Genomic DNA, 13598 nt, shown 5'->3' on the forward strand with positions numbered 1-13598 from the left:
CTCCATAATCTTTTCAAATGCACTTGAGATAGGATTTCCATGTGTTTTTGTTTGAACTGAACAATCTCTTTAGCTAAGAGAGTCGAAGACTTTAATCATCGATTCAAAAGTCTGTCATGTTTGCGCCGTCTGTTTCATAACTATTTACTTTTGACAATCTAGTTGGTTTTTCATTACCTTTCCATTAGATTTAAACACTTACTGATCCACTCCTCTTCAGATATTTTCAGAAAAATGAAAGACTAAAGAACGGTCATTTTAACATTCATTTGCACTCCACCCCTCCCCCTCCGCCCCCACCGACGCGGCACCACAGTTTATTTAGAAACTAGCCCCCCTTAGGGACCCACCTAGGGGCAGATAGCCAGGCAAGAGAAAAGTTAACAGCGGTGAATAAAAAATTAGCTCCTTAATCATGGAACTCGTTTCCATTTACATTAAGGAGCTGTAGTCCACTTGATAGTTTAAAAAATGAGTTAAAAACGTTTCTTTTTAAGCGAACATTTAGTTAATTTCTAGCTAATTTTCACATGTTTGAACAATTTTTGTACATATTTTTACCGCCCTTGTTTTTGTATTGAATGTTTCTCATTCTTTTAAAGCGCCAAAGAACTTTTGGATTTTGACGCTATATAGATTGCCATTATTCCTATTATAAGAAAAAGCACACTCAGCAGGCATTCTGAATTGCCCCATGTTTCACGGTTTCAGTAACAAGAAAATAGACAAGGAACTAAAAGTAGATTCCAGAATACAGCGATATATTCAAAAGATTTGTTTTGACTAAAGTACAACATGTCTACACAGATATAACTCACCCTTTAACGAAGCTAACACATCTGTCAGATCGGAAATGGACTTTCGACGAAGAATTTTTATTTCTAATTGCAGTGTTTCACGTTTTACCAAGAAAAGCTGTGTTTCATGTGCCCACAATAGAATATTTACTCCTTTTATCGAACGTCATCGAAAGAAACAATTTGTGAAGCAAAAGTTGATATTTACATTACTTTTTAACTGCTTCTTAAGTTAATCTCTTTTAGCCAGAGAACGTTTTTTTAGTTTTTAGGATTAGTCTAAAGGATTATGAAATTTAACTTTGAATAACCGATTCATAATCCGTCAAATACTGAATTAATGTGGTTATTTGTTTGTACAGTTAAGTTTAAGTCGCCTTACAGTGCATCACGTTTTCCACTTAATCAACTTTTGGTGCTCTGATTTTCAGCGAAGTTTATATATGAATTGTGTTGGTGCCATGGAAAAAAGGTAGAGCAAAAACCAACAAATTTAAGTGATTTTAAAGCCAGCAGAGCGTCTCACATCGCAATGCTCTACAGCTGATAATGTTCCAATAATTCGTCATAACATTATCAATAATCAAGGGATAATCTGATGGCTTCTGGCGATGTATCCATGGAAACGTCTAACATGACAAAAGGTTGGCTCCATATCTGCTGCGCTCTCAAGGCAGATTAGACAACCCTTCAGATTAGTCAAACACGTTGTATAGGAAATCAATTGGTGTGTGAGTCGTCAGAGTGAAACGATTGATTTCATTCAATATGGAATTGTCCTGATTTTCGGTCAAAATCTTTTCGCAAGTGTTCAAAGAATTGTACTGATAATTTTAAATAAAGTTTTTGTGCTAGCATCAGTTAACGTCTTCAGCGTACTGTTAAAAGAGGGCAGGTGCCGTGTTATGAGGAACACTGAATATCAATTGAAAAGTGATGTATTAAAATATCGATCTAGTAAAGGGCCACAAAGTCAAAAATGGTCTATCAGTAGCATTCGTTAATCCCATATTAAAGTGGACAATTTTTTATCATTAAAATTTCAATTAAGTCCCGTGAGAAAACTCAGCTGAACAAAATGCCCAGAACAGAGAATGAGACTTAACAGAAAGATCAATATGCCATAGAACATTTCAGTCTTAATTGGGACCAAGGATTTACAAAGATATTAAGCATCGTTTATAGCTAACACGCCTTGACGACAAGAATTTGATGGGTATAAACTTTTTTCTTGGTATACCATATCCAACAATTTTTATCTTTTGATTATATATTTAGGATCGATTTTTGTCACTTTGCCAATTCATTTGCAGAGTTATCCGTAATATGTTACCAAAATTTCTTTAAATTTTAAGACGATCGGTTTTACTACTTTCTATTTTCGTGTACAACGTTAATGCTGCGTGCGTGTACCTTTTGCCCTTCATTATCAGAAAATAAATTTGCATTAGCGCGAAAATATTGGTCAATAAAATTAATATATAATCAGTTTAGCTAGGAAATGAAACATTTCAATTTATGGTAGAGTCATTAAGGAGTTTTGCATCGAAAAGAAGATTCATTAAAGCCAATTAAAATAGCGTTTTATCGAAAACAACAATCTTTAGTTCGAATGAAGATTCATCAACCTGGGTTTAACGTTCCATTGCAAGAAGAAGATTTCAATTACAAAAGATTTTTAGTTACGTGGTTTCTGACTAATTTCCCACTGGATTTATATAGATGCTTAAATTTGAAAACGATGCTGTACATGTGCACACTGGTTTCGCTGTAACGGAGCATAGAGTTCGTCGATACCGTTTCCCAAATGAGCATCGAGAAAGGATAGTCAGGGCGTTTGACGATCCCCGCGAGAAGAGGAGAATCGTGAACACGATAACTGTCAGAAAATGTGCAGCGTGGTTTAGGTTTATGCAGAGTTACATACCACGATGTTTGAATGGGGAGTTGATTGAAGGATAGAGCTAAAACTTGCTTGATTATTACGCTGACTGTATCTGTTGTAATGAATTTTTTTCCTCGTTAAAGAACATTAAGATAGCGTATTATGTTTGCTCATTCTCTTAAGAGTTTGTTATTTCCATTAAATTGAACTGATATTCACATTATTGAATGTTCTTCTCTATGTAAAATGCCTTATTGATGACGCCGAAAATTAAAACGTTTGTCCATTTTCATACAATGATTACACATTCGCTTTAATGATTTTTAGATTGAAATTTTTAACACTAATGAAAATTTATTTCCTGATAATGAAGGGCAAAAGGTGTAATGAGAAAAAATATAATTAACACGGATATTGTTCATCTCAAATGATGAACAGAAAATTAACTCTTTAGTGAACGTCAAAGTGCTCAGTGAGGTGAACCCATAAATCTCCAACTAAGCGTTAGCCCTAGGAAGGAAATGAGAAACCACTCGAGGCAGAGGTATGCAAGTAAATTCAGATGTAAAACGACCGAAAGGAGGCAACATAGATATTGGAAAGCGACCAACTGAGCTTAACAAAATTTGCCTCACTTAAAATAATAAACAAAATAAGCTTGAATCGTTTTACGATGGAAAGACTGAAAGGGATTATCACGCGTGCAAGGGCTTGCTGGTATGAACATGGCAAGAGAAGTTCAAAGTATTTTTTAAATCTCGAGAAGAGAAATCACGTTAAAAAACACATGAGAACTGAAAGTTGCAAGTGAAGCGTTCTCTAACAAATAAACAAACATACAAATGGAGATCAAAAGATGTAGACAAAGATGGTTCCATAAATGAGTTCTAAAATAATTTGAGAATACCACAGCTTTCTGAGGAACAAAGACAAACGTGTAAAGGTAAAGTGTCTCTTGAAGAGTTTGATATTATTTTCAAACGTTTACAGGGCAACAAATCTCCAGGAAGCGATGGCACTTTCACTGATTTTTAAGTCGACCAGTTCTTAGAGTGTGTAAACGAGTCCTTTGAAAAAAGTGAATTGTCCCATCCCCAGAAACAAGCAGTTATCACCCTTATCGAAAAGAAAGGCAAGAACCACTGTTCCATAGAGAATTGGAGATCCGTCTTACTAGCAAACGTAGACGCAAAAATTATTTCAAAGGTAATCGCCACCAAAAAATAAGAATGTTTTCTACTACATATTATTCATTACAATCAAATTGGATATGCCACCAAAGAAAGGTACATCGGCGAAACAGTGTGACCTATTTGATAATATGGAATTTACAGATCGAGAAAATATATCTGTTTTTCATTGGTTTTCAAAAAGGCTCTCGACAACTTTAGAATGGAACTACCTTTTCAAATGCCCTGAGGATTTTAACTTTGGTAATGATTTGATACACCGGGTCAAGACATTTGCTAAAACATTCCACACTGATTAATAAAAAAAGGTACTGCCTCAGAACTGATTGTACTCTTCAACGTGGGATCAGGCAAGGAAATCTACTCCCCCCCCCCCCCCCCCTCCCCCATTCCTTTTCATTTTGACCGTTGAAACACTGGTAATCGTCATACGAAATAATGTTCAAATTAAAGGTATTAAAATATGCAATGAAGAGACTAAAATTATTCAGTACGCAGACGACACAACAGAAGGTCTCACCGACGTAAATTCTGCAGCGGTACTTTTTCGATTATTGGATTTATTTAATACCTATGTGCTTTAAAAGTAAATGGTTCCAAAACAGAAGGATCATGGATCGGGTCGCTAATATATAATCATACCAAACCTTTTGGCATCAAATGGCCTGACGAGCCGAGAAAAACTTCCTTTGGAGTCTTCTTCAATACGACCAAATTCTACTTCATGAAAAATAATTAGGGACAAAATTATTAACAAAAAGGAATTGATAAACATTTGGTCATCTAGAGGACTTTCCCTTTGCGGCAAAGTGACGGTCATTAAATTTCTACTTCTAATAAAAATTGTTTAAATATCCTCTTTGTTGCCTATTCCCGAAAATATCATAAAAAGAGTGATTCAGTCAATCTTTAAATTCTATGGAAGGGTAAAGATAAAGTTACTAAATTGTCAGTGATAAATATTTATGAAGAAGGCGGCCTAAAAATGAAAGAATCAGAATCGATAATTAAAGTTCTTCGACTCGCTGGGTTAAAGATCGAGTGTTCAGTTCAAACAAAGTACATTTTAAACGATTATGGACGTCTCTTGCTATTTAGAGTCCATTTAATTCTAATTCAAATAATTACAACATCAGAGATATTTTAACAATTTCTCATTTTTACAAGGAATTAATACACTTGTGTCTCCTGATGTTTTGTATGGAAGTTAAAGAAGAAGAAGAAGAAGAAGAAGAAGAAGAAGAAGAAGAAGAAGAAGAAGAAGAAGAAGAAGAAAAAGAAGAAGAAGTAGAAAAGAGGGTGGTGAAGACCCGTATGAGTTCAGCTTGGGCGCTGTTATCCATGAGTGCTCAAGAATAGCTTACTGTGAATATCAGAGCAATCCTGGAGCGTCCTCAAGGGGAATCTTCAACGTAAAACAACGGAAAATTGTACGAAGCTCGTACTTTAATGACGAAGAAGACAGGAATTGGAAATTCAATAACCGTTGGTCTGGTTCCCAATTGGTCGCTGTCGTGAGTTACTGAGAGATTAGATAAAAGAGGAATGGTGTGGCTCTTGTAGCACAGTATTCAGATAAGATTTGCTCATGTCAAAATTGCCAAGTTCATAACTAGGGAAAGGGGAACATTTCAAGGAAATGTTTAATTGTTTGTCCTTGTCATTTCTACAGGGGATTCATATTACAAGTTAGTAGATCTGCCAACTCCACTGTGTTATCATCATAGAAAGAGAAAATAAATGTTCAGGGTGACTCTTCGTTATCCAAGCAAATATTAATTATGGATTTCAATGCGTTTCTTAATTGCTTGTTTCTCCCAAAGTAAATCAGTGGATTAATAGAGGACGTCATAAACGTTGCTGTTACAGTCCATGGCAACAAGATAGAGTGCACTCGGGGGTATCGCAGTCTAATAAGATTCACAGTTAGAGATGGTGTCAAAGAAGCCAATAGCACGATGGCGACAATGCACATATCAAGAGCCACTCTCTTCTCACGCCGCAATATCGCTGACATCTGTTGTGAGGCAACGGCGTCACCCAGTTGACTGTTGTGAAGTCGAACGGCGAACAGCATTCTGATGTAATTTGCAATCGGAACCACGATAAACAGTACACCACAAATGAGGAAGGCAATGTATTGGAGGTCCGGAAAACCAGGCACAATAAATTGAAGTAGAATCGTGTACAGCAGCCAAATAATGCTGGTGCAGAGGGCAATTTTCGCTGCACCTGTAAAAGATATTCAAAGTAGTAATAGAAACGTCAGAAAAATGATTTAAATTATCAATTTTTAAGGGTTGCAATTTGCTGTCGGGAATTGAATATTGTTCGGCAAAAAGTTTAAAATATTTGAAAAGATAGACCACGCTTTTACTTCTTTTTAATGACAAGAAAAACAAAATATCCGGGCATTATTTCTTGTGTTACATAGACAGCTCCTGGGTATAAGCAAATGCGGTCTCTCAGTTTATTCTAGAGTGTGCCGGAAATAAACATATCTTGGAGCATGAATTTTGCCCCAGTGTCAGTGGCAAAAGGGAAGCAACAATTTCACCAAGAAAATTGATATTTTTATTACAAAAAGACGTTTGACACTGAATCACTTGCGAGCACAGTCGGTGACAGTGTTCTATACTTCACACTTACAAATTTAATCTACTATAAAAGCAACTTATCCGGGGTATTTCAAAACATAATTGTACACTACATCTTATGAAGTTTGTAACATAGCCACCCCCCCCCCCCCCTTCCTTCTAAGACTTTCTCAACGGATGCTTCACAGAACAGACGAGGGTCATTAAGTTAAAATTTTGACGACTAGCTTCCTCCTATCACCCCACATGTTTGGCTTATGCTTCCAACTGTGAGATTTTGGCAAGCCATCTTTTATTTTAACAACAACTAAGAAACACACTCATCGAACAAAACAAAAACTCACCCTTCTTTGTGGCATTAGCAAGATATTCCAGTGGTCTGGACAAGGCATAATGGCGGTCAAAACTAATACTTAGAACATTGACCATTGATAAGCCGCCTGCAAATGTATGGATAGTGTAATATAACCCAAAAACCAAGACCTGGTGTGAACACGACTGCTCCACTCTAGAAACGAAATATCGCCATACAACAAACATTGGCTGAGCAGTGACTCCCGTGAGGCAATCTGCAAAGGCCAGGCTGCACAGCAGGATGTTGCAGGGTTTCTGTAAGGAAGGATTCTTGATGACAGCAACAATGATGGCCAGGTTACTAAGGAATGCAAACATTGCGGTGGGTACATTCACAGCAACAATGAGAATTTCGTTAATGAAGCCAGCGGTATCATTCCTTACGTTGCCCCACCATCTTGGCAGCCCACAAATTGTGGTAATTGTGGTATCCCTTTGGGTCACGTTCATAGTAGTTTGTGCAAAATTTCCAAGAGATAGTCAAGCCTGAAAATTCCAAAGGAAACATATAATGCTTTTAACACTGATTTTGCGTGCGCACCAAACAAAGAAATGCTGTTAGCATTAGTAATGATAACGAATAAGTCATTTGTTTATAGACATTTAAAGGGGAAGTATCATGGGATTTTTGGTATCTTTTGTTAAAAAAGGATGAAATAAGACCTTCAATCAGCTGCCAAATAATTCTACAATGACGATAGGAAAGAAATCAACTCATTTCTTGAAAGGAACTACTCGTGATCTGTTCTAGCGCATTTTGGAAACAAAAATGCGAGAACTTGAAAAACATTAGCCTAACATTCTTCAAGTTTCAATCCATACCAGCCTGCTCTGTCTCTGGCCAGAGGCACTAATCGACAGTTTTATTGCACTGGGGTGATAATAACAAACTTGACAATTATTTCTTTGTTTCTACTGACAGACAAACATTTTTGGGCTTTTGAAATGACAGCAAATTTTCGTGATACTTCCCCTTTAAGAAACGCTCACATTGACGCTTGGCAGTGAAAAAGTGTCCTGAGTTGAAACTTTGTCCCTGCTAAGTTTATTGTTGTACAAATAAAAATTCTATCTTTTATTTATTTTATTTTAATCAGGACCACCAACAGTTCGTTTAGGTGGATTATCTGTTTGGAAAGACATTACTCTCCTCAGAAGTTTTGATTAAATTGTAAAAAAAACTTGTTTAGCGCAAAGTCACATCTAACTTTCGCAACGCTGAAAAACCAGTATCTTTTGTTTTCGGAAAAGCAAATACCAAGGCTAAGGTGCGAAAACAAGTAAGCAGACGTATCCGGAAAGCAAACATACCGGATACAAAATCTTTTACTGGTTTGCTTTGCACTTTACATGACAAATGGTATACGGCATCGAATTAGCGAAACCGCTTTGATGGGGAAAGCCGTACCATTGGGAGTGTTCCATTCCTATCGGTCTTTTTGTGTAAGGGGTATACGCTCCAAGACTCCAGGGCTGTGATCGCACATCCCACTTCGCTTTCGATCGCTTATGTTATATAGCCCCTTACGATACAAAGTACAGCAGAGAACACCCAGTGGACAAGGCTCAAAGCTAAAGAACAAAGGCATTTCAATAAATGACATACTCTGCCAAAGGCCCAAACCCAATCAGAGAGTCAACGTGAATCCTGGCAAAGGCGCTAGTTTAACGTGTCCTCGACAAATAAAACCTGACTCTCTGAACATTTCTCAAAGGTACGGTTTTTGAGCCGTTTTGCATATAGCGTTTGTACCGCTTTTATCTGAAAGTCTAAAAACGGAATAAGGATTACTCTAGAAACCAGGTCTGAAAATGGCGGTTGTGGATTTTAAACGATTCTGAAAAAAAGGATACCGAAAAATTACATATTTTGGTCTTAACTAGGGTCAGGGTTTAGAGAACCGAGCTACACACCTCCACGAAAAATTGGGAGGAGTAATCTCATGGAATTTCATGGTCTTGGCATAGTGAACGTTTAATATCTATATGTTAAGACTATAGAGTAAAATTTTCGAAAACGGAGGTACCAGGCAGGGGCACTTTTGTACCGTTTTAACCTATATCTCGCCTCTATTTTTAATGCTCTTCAAATGTGGTTTAAAGTTTCCGCTAGAATCAAAAAATGAATAGATTTGAAAATGTTTAGTAGTGGACAATAAACAAGAATATTTGTTCATAGTTTGTATAAAGTTTGACTTCAACTGAAGTTATTTTATGCATTTGGCAGTGCTTCGTTCTCGCACCTTAGTTTGAAACTTCAGTTGACCGAAATACCGCACTTTGACCGCATTTTGAAATTTTTTCTAATCTCTCAAATTAAAAAGTCGCTGAAAACTTTTAAATATGATTTTTGAAAATAGTTCGCCCGAATATGAGCGATTCGCCAAATTGGTCGCTGACGGCGAATTCTCGATCCTTACAGGCAGCCGCTCTTAAAAGTTGTTGAAGTGCGTCAAAGAAGCGAACAGGTGAAGAGTTTCGTAAGTGTTAATGAACGTTATTACATTTGACAAAGAAAACTGAAAAGTTAAGTTATTCATACACAGAACAGAACGGATCCGCAAAAGCTTAATAGATAAACGAAAATATACAAACTTGACAAGCTGTTAATTAATCCTATTGAATGTTCTTAAAAAACGCAATTACAGAACGAAACTCATTACAAGAGGAGATCTTTTTGCTTCGAGGTTTAGGACGATAATAGGACATTTTCACCATGGCGTCATTTTACTACAACTAACTACCAGAGTCCTTCTGGTTTTTGTTTTCTCGTGCTAATTAGAGCTATTGTTCTTTGCTGTCCACTGGGATTACAAAAGTTGAATTTGAAAAGGAAAACGAAATGAATTAGTAACGAGCATTATAATGCAACTAATTTTAATGCCCAATGTGATAACACACGCAGTGACATACAAATATAAGGTTTTCAAGATCTTTTGAACAAAAGCGAAAGGGAAACTAAGGTTACCATTGCTCTTACAAATCTTTTAAAATAAATGATAAGACCAATAAATAGACTTATAACGTTAACTCCAATAAATACATTTGAATAAATATGAAACTATTTGCTAATAAATATCCAAATATGACAAACGATAAATTATTGACAAAATTCCCCTAACCTTCGCCTTTCCTTAAACCTCGACGTGTTCGTCGACGTGTTACAAGAGATGGTGACACTTAAAGGGGAAGTATCACGAAAATTTGCTTTCATTTCAAAACCCAAAAATATTTGACTGTCTGCAGAAACAACGAAATAATTGTCAAGTTTGTTAAAAATTATCACCCCAGTGCAATAAAACTGTCGATTAGTACCTCTGGCCAGAGACAGGGTAGGCCGGTTTGGATTGAAACTTGGAAAATATTGGGCTAATGTTTTTCAAGTTCTCGCATTTTTTTTCCAAAATGCGCCAGAACAGATCACAAGTTGTTCCTTTCAAGAATTGAGTTGATTTCGTTCCTCTCGTCATTCTAGAATTATTTGGAAGGTGATTAAAGGTCTTATTTCATCATTTTTAACAAAAGATATCAAAAACCCCATGATACTTTCCCTTTAAGTTGTTGTCTAAAAGAAAATGGAGGATTGGCAATTCCATATGCTGATGTAGTTATGGCTAAATTTAACTGATTACACGTGCAATAATAGACTGCACGACCAGTGGCTATTAAATATGTCGGGCAGCTAGTTGGTAAATGCGAGTAAATATGAATGGCTTAACTCTTAACATGGGTAAATATGATTCCTTTTTTATCTATGCAAACGCTCCAAAACTACAATTCGTTATTCTGTAACGAGAGACTTAAATCTACACATTTTCAACAAGCTCATTGATTTTCCCTCCTAACATTAACGCTCGAAAATAAACGTCAGCACTCGAATCTCTTTACGGTGACCAAATTACTTTATCAACTCTACTAATAAACCAAACATTCATTTCCACTCCCCATCAAAGCGGCACCATAGTTTCTTTTGAAACTAGCCGGCCCTAGCCGGCCCAGGCAAGATAAAGTAAAAATCGGAGAAAGAAATTTCGGGGAAAATAAATGATAGACGTTTCTTCCTCGAAATTACCTCGCCATCTATCCGACCCCTACCCAGAGCTATAGGTTTCCAAGCGAAAAAAGGGAACAACAAAAAGCAGTTTGACATAAGCGATCAATGTCTCAGCCATCAAGTTTTCAACAAAAATAATGGCAACTTGGCAAGCCGCCGAAAGAAATCGGTCTAAACGTGCTCTAAAAAAAGAACACTCAGCTTACATTCTGAATTGCAACATGTTTCACGATTTTAGTAAGGGGAAAACAGGCAAGGGACTCAAAGTAGCTTCCGCAATGCTCAGATGTACATGCTATATTCAAAAGATTTGTTGAGACTACAGTAAAACCTGTCATCACAGATCTAACTCACCTTTAGTCGAAGCAAACAAATCTGTGCGATAAGAAATGGACTTTTGATGAAGACGTCTCATTTCTAATTGCACTGTTTACGTATTACCAAGAAGAAAAGCCATCTTTCATACGCCCACTGTTGCAAATTTAATCCTTCTATCGTAAGCCATCGAAAGAAAATGGTTGAAATTTACATTTCTTTTGAACCGCTCCTTAATTTAATCTGAAGGGTTATGAAATTTAACTTTGATTTACCGATTCATAATCCGTTAAATAAGTAATATGGCTATTTGTTTGTACGGTTCTGTGCATCACGTTTTTCACTTAATCAACTTTGGGCGCTCTGATTTTCAGCCACGTTTATAGGGAGATAAAAACCACCAGAACGTCTCTCATGGCAGTGCCTCTGTAGCTGACAATGTTCGTTTAATTTTGTAATAACATTTTTAATAATCAAGGAATAATCAAATGGTTTCTGGCGATGTCTCTATGGAAACGTCCAACATGACAAAAGGTGGGCTTTATATCCGCCGCGCTCTCAAGTAGATTTTAAAACCCTTCAGATTAATTAAGCAGCGTTTTTGTATACGAAGTCAATCGGTTTGTGTGTTCTCCGAGTGAAACAATTGATTTCAATATGGAATTCTCCTGATTTTCGATCAAAATCTTCTCACAAGTGTTCTTATAATTGTACCGATAACTTTACAGAAAGTTTTTGTACTAGCATCAGTTAACGTGTTCAGCGTGCTGTTGAAAGAGGGCAGGTGCCGTGTTATAAGGAACACTGAATATAAATTGAAAAGTGATGTATTAAAATATCAATCTGGTAGCAAAAGAGGTCTATCAATAGAATTCGTTTATTCCATATTAAAGGGGAAAATGATTAAAATTTCGATTGAGTCCTGTTGGAAATCTCACAAAATGCTTATATCACAGAATGAGACATAACCGAAAAATCAATATGCCTTACAACATCTCTCAGTTTGGATAAAGACTTAACAAACGTACTAATAATCGTTTGTAACTAAAACGTCGCAATGAGAATTGATTAGGTATGACCTTTTTTCCTTGTTTTGTTCCGATTATATTTTTAGAATCGATTTTTTTAATGTCTTTTCATCCTCTTCAATGTAGTCCTAATTAATCTCGGGTTTCACTGGGTATAGTCGGCATCCAATGGGGTTTACGCTAAACTGCATTCACTTGTCTCTCCTTGTATTTTGTAGGGAAGACGAACAAAGGAAGAACAGGGCGTTGAAGACCCATATGAGTTTAGCTTGGGCGCTGTTATTGATGAGTGCGCAAGAATGTACCTCTCCGCAGTTTTTGTGTGCATGGGTAATCAGGTTGGGACAAACGTTCTGCATACTGCTAGGATTGGAATGTCAATGAACCCAGTTTAATGGCCTTAAACTATGAACCTAGTTTAATGGCCTTAGCTCCCACGAGTATCCTGTAGCTCTGCAGTGGTAGAGCATCCGAACTATTAATCGGAAGGTCTTAGGTTCGACTCCTGATAGGAGCACTCGAAATTTCTTTTTCCGAGTTTGCCTGTCGTGTCATTACTGAATAATACATCATTCTGACTTATTTCTTTTATGTCTGTAATTTCTCAAAATGGCTAACAATCCAGGAATAGTTTCATTCCTTTTATAGTGCTGTATTTTCTTCTATTAAATGCCATTTATGGTCATTTATCGAGTAGTATTTGTTTCAAGTTGGGCACTGATGGTTGATATTGAGCTACAAGAGGCAAGATTCGTTTGTTTTCTTTTTCTTTTCTTTTTCCCAACATTTCATACAAATTTTCAACCATGCCTGGCTACAGCCCACACATTTTTAAGTTGTATATGGTCAAGCTGATAACAGTTCCGTATCTCATTCGTATCTCATCGCGCGTTATCGGTGGCTGCTCCCTTTTTATGGAACAGTCTTCCTCTGCCAATAAGACAGGAAACATCAATCGACTCTTTTAAACGCTCTGTTAAAACATATTTATTTAAGAAGGCTTTTAGTTGATTATTTATTTAAAATTTATTTTTAAATAATGTAATTTTATCGGGTAATTTTACTGGTTTTTAATTTAGTTATTAATAATATTGTAATGCGCTTTTCAGTATTTTTTATAGAAAAAAGCGCAATATAAGTATTAAATATTGTTATTTTTTATATACTTTTAACTTGTAAATAGTAATTTGTGTGGAATATTTTAATAAAGAATTATTTTTATTAAATTTTTCATTTAAAAAAATTATTATTATTATTATTATTATTATTATTATTATTATTATTATTATTATTATTATTATTATTATTATTATTAACATTCAAGCCGTCTTCCCGATACCCCACCATCGCATGGGCGTATCTCCCCGGTTTTGCACGT

The 13598-nt window shown here is 36.2% G+C and overlaps 1 protein-coding gene across 1 annotated transcript; it reads right to left on the bottom strand.

Moving 5' to 3' along the window:
- Positions 1–5580: 5580 nt before the first annotated feature.
- Positions 5581–7411, bottom strand: LOC146455576 (uncharacterized). The gene is made up of 2 exons (XM_085094092.1): positions 6814–7411; positions 5581–6104 (listed from the first exon to the last, which is right to left on the bottom strand). The coding sequence occupies exons 1-2, from the start codon at positions 7271–7273 to the stop codon at positions 5617–5619; spliced, it is 948 nt and encodes a 315-aa protein (XP_084950218.1). The 5' UTR covers positions 7274–7411; the 3' UTR covers positions 5581–5616.
- Positions 7412–13598: the final 6187 nt, after the last annotated feature.

This window comes from Pavona decussata, unplaced genomic scaffold, assembly GCF_977016875.1.
Source record: "Pavona decussata unplaced genomic scaffold, jaPavDecu1.1 SCAFFOLD_272, whole genome shotgun sequence".
NCBI classification, from domain to species: Eukaryota; Metazoa; Cnidaria; class Anthozoa; order Scleractinia; family Agariciidae; genus Pavona; species Pavona decussata.

Excerpts from the sequence above, each read along its gene's own strand:
- LOC146455576 (XM_085094092.1), bottom strand. The coding sequence starts at position 7,273 with ATGAACGTGACCCAAAGGGATACCACAATTACCACAATTTGTGGGCTG. Across the intron at positions 6,105-6,813 it reads TGCTAATGCCACAAAGAAGG|GTGCAGCGAAAATTGCCCTC; the intron begins GTGAGTTTTTGT and ends TATCTTTTACAG.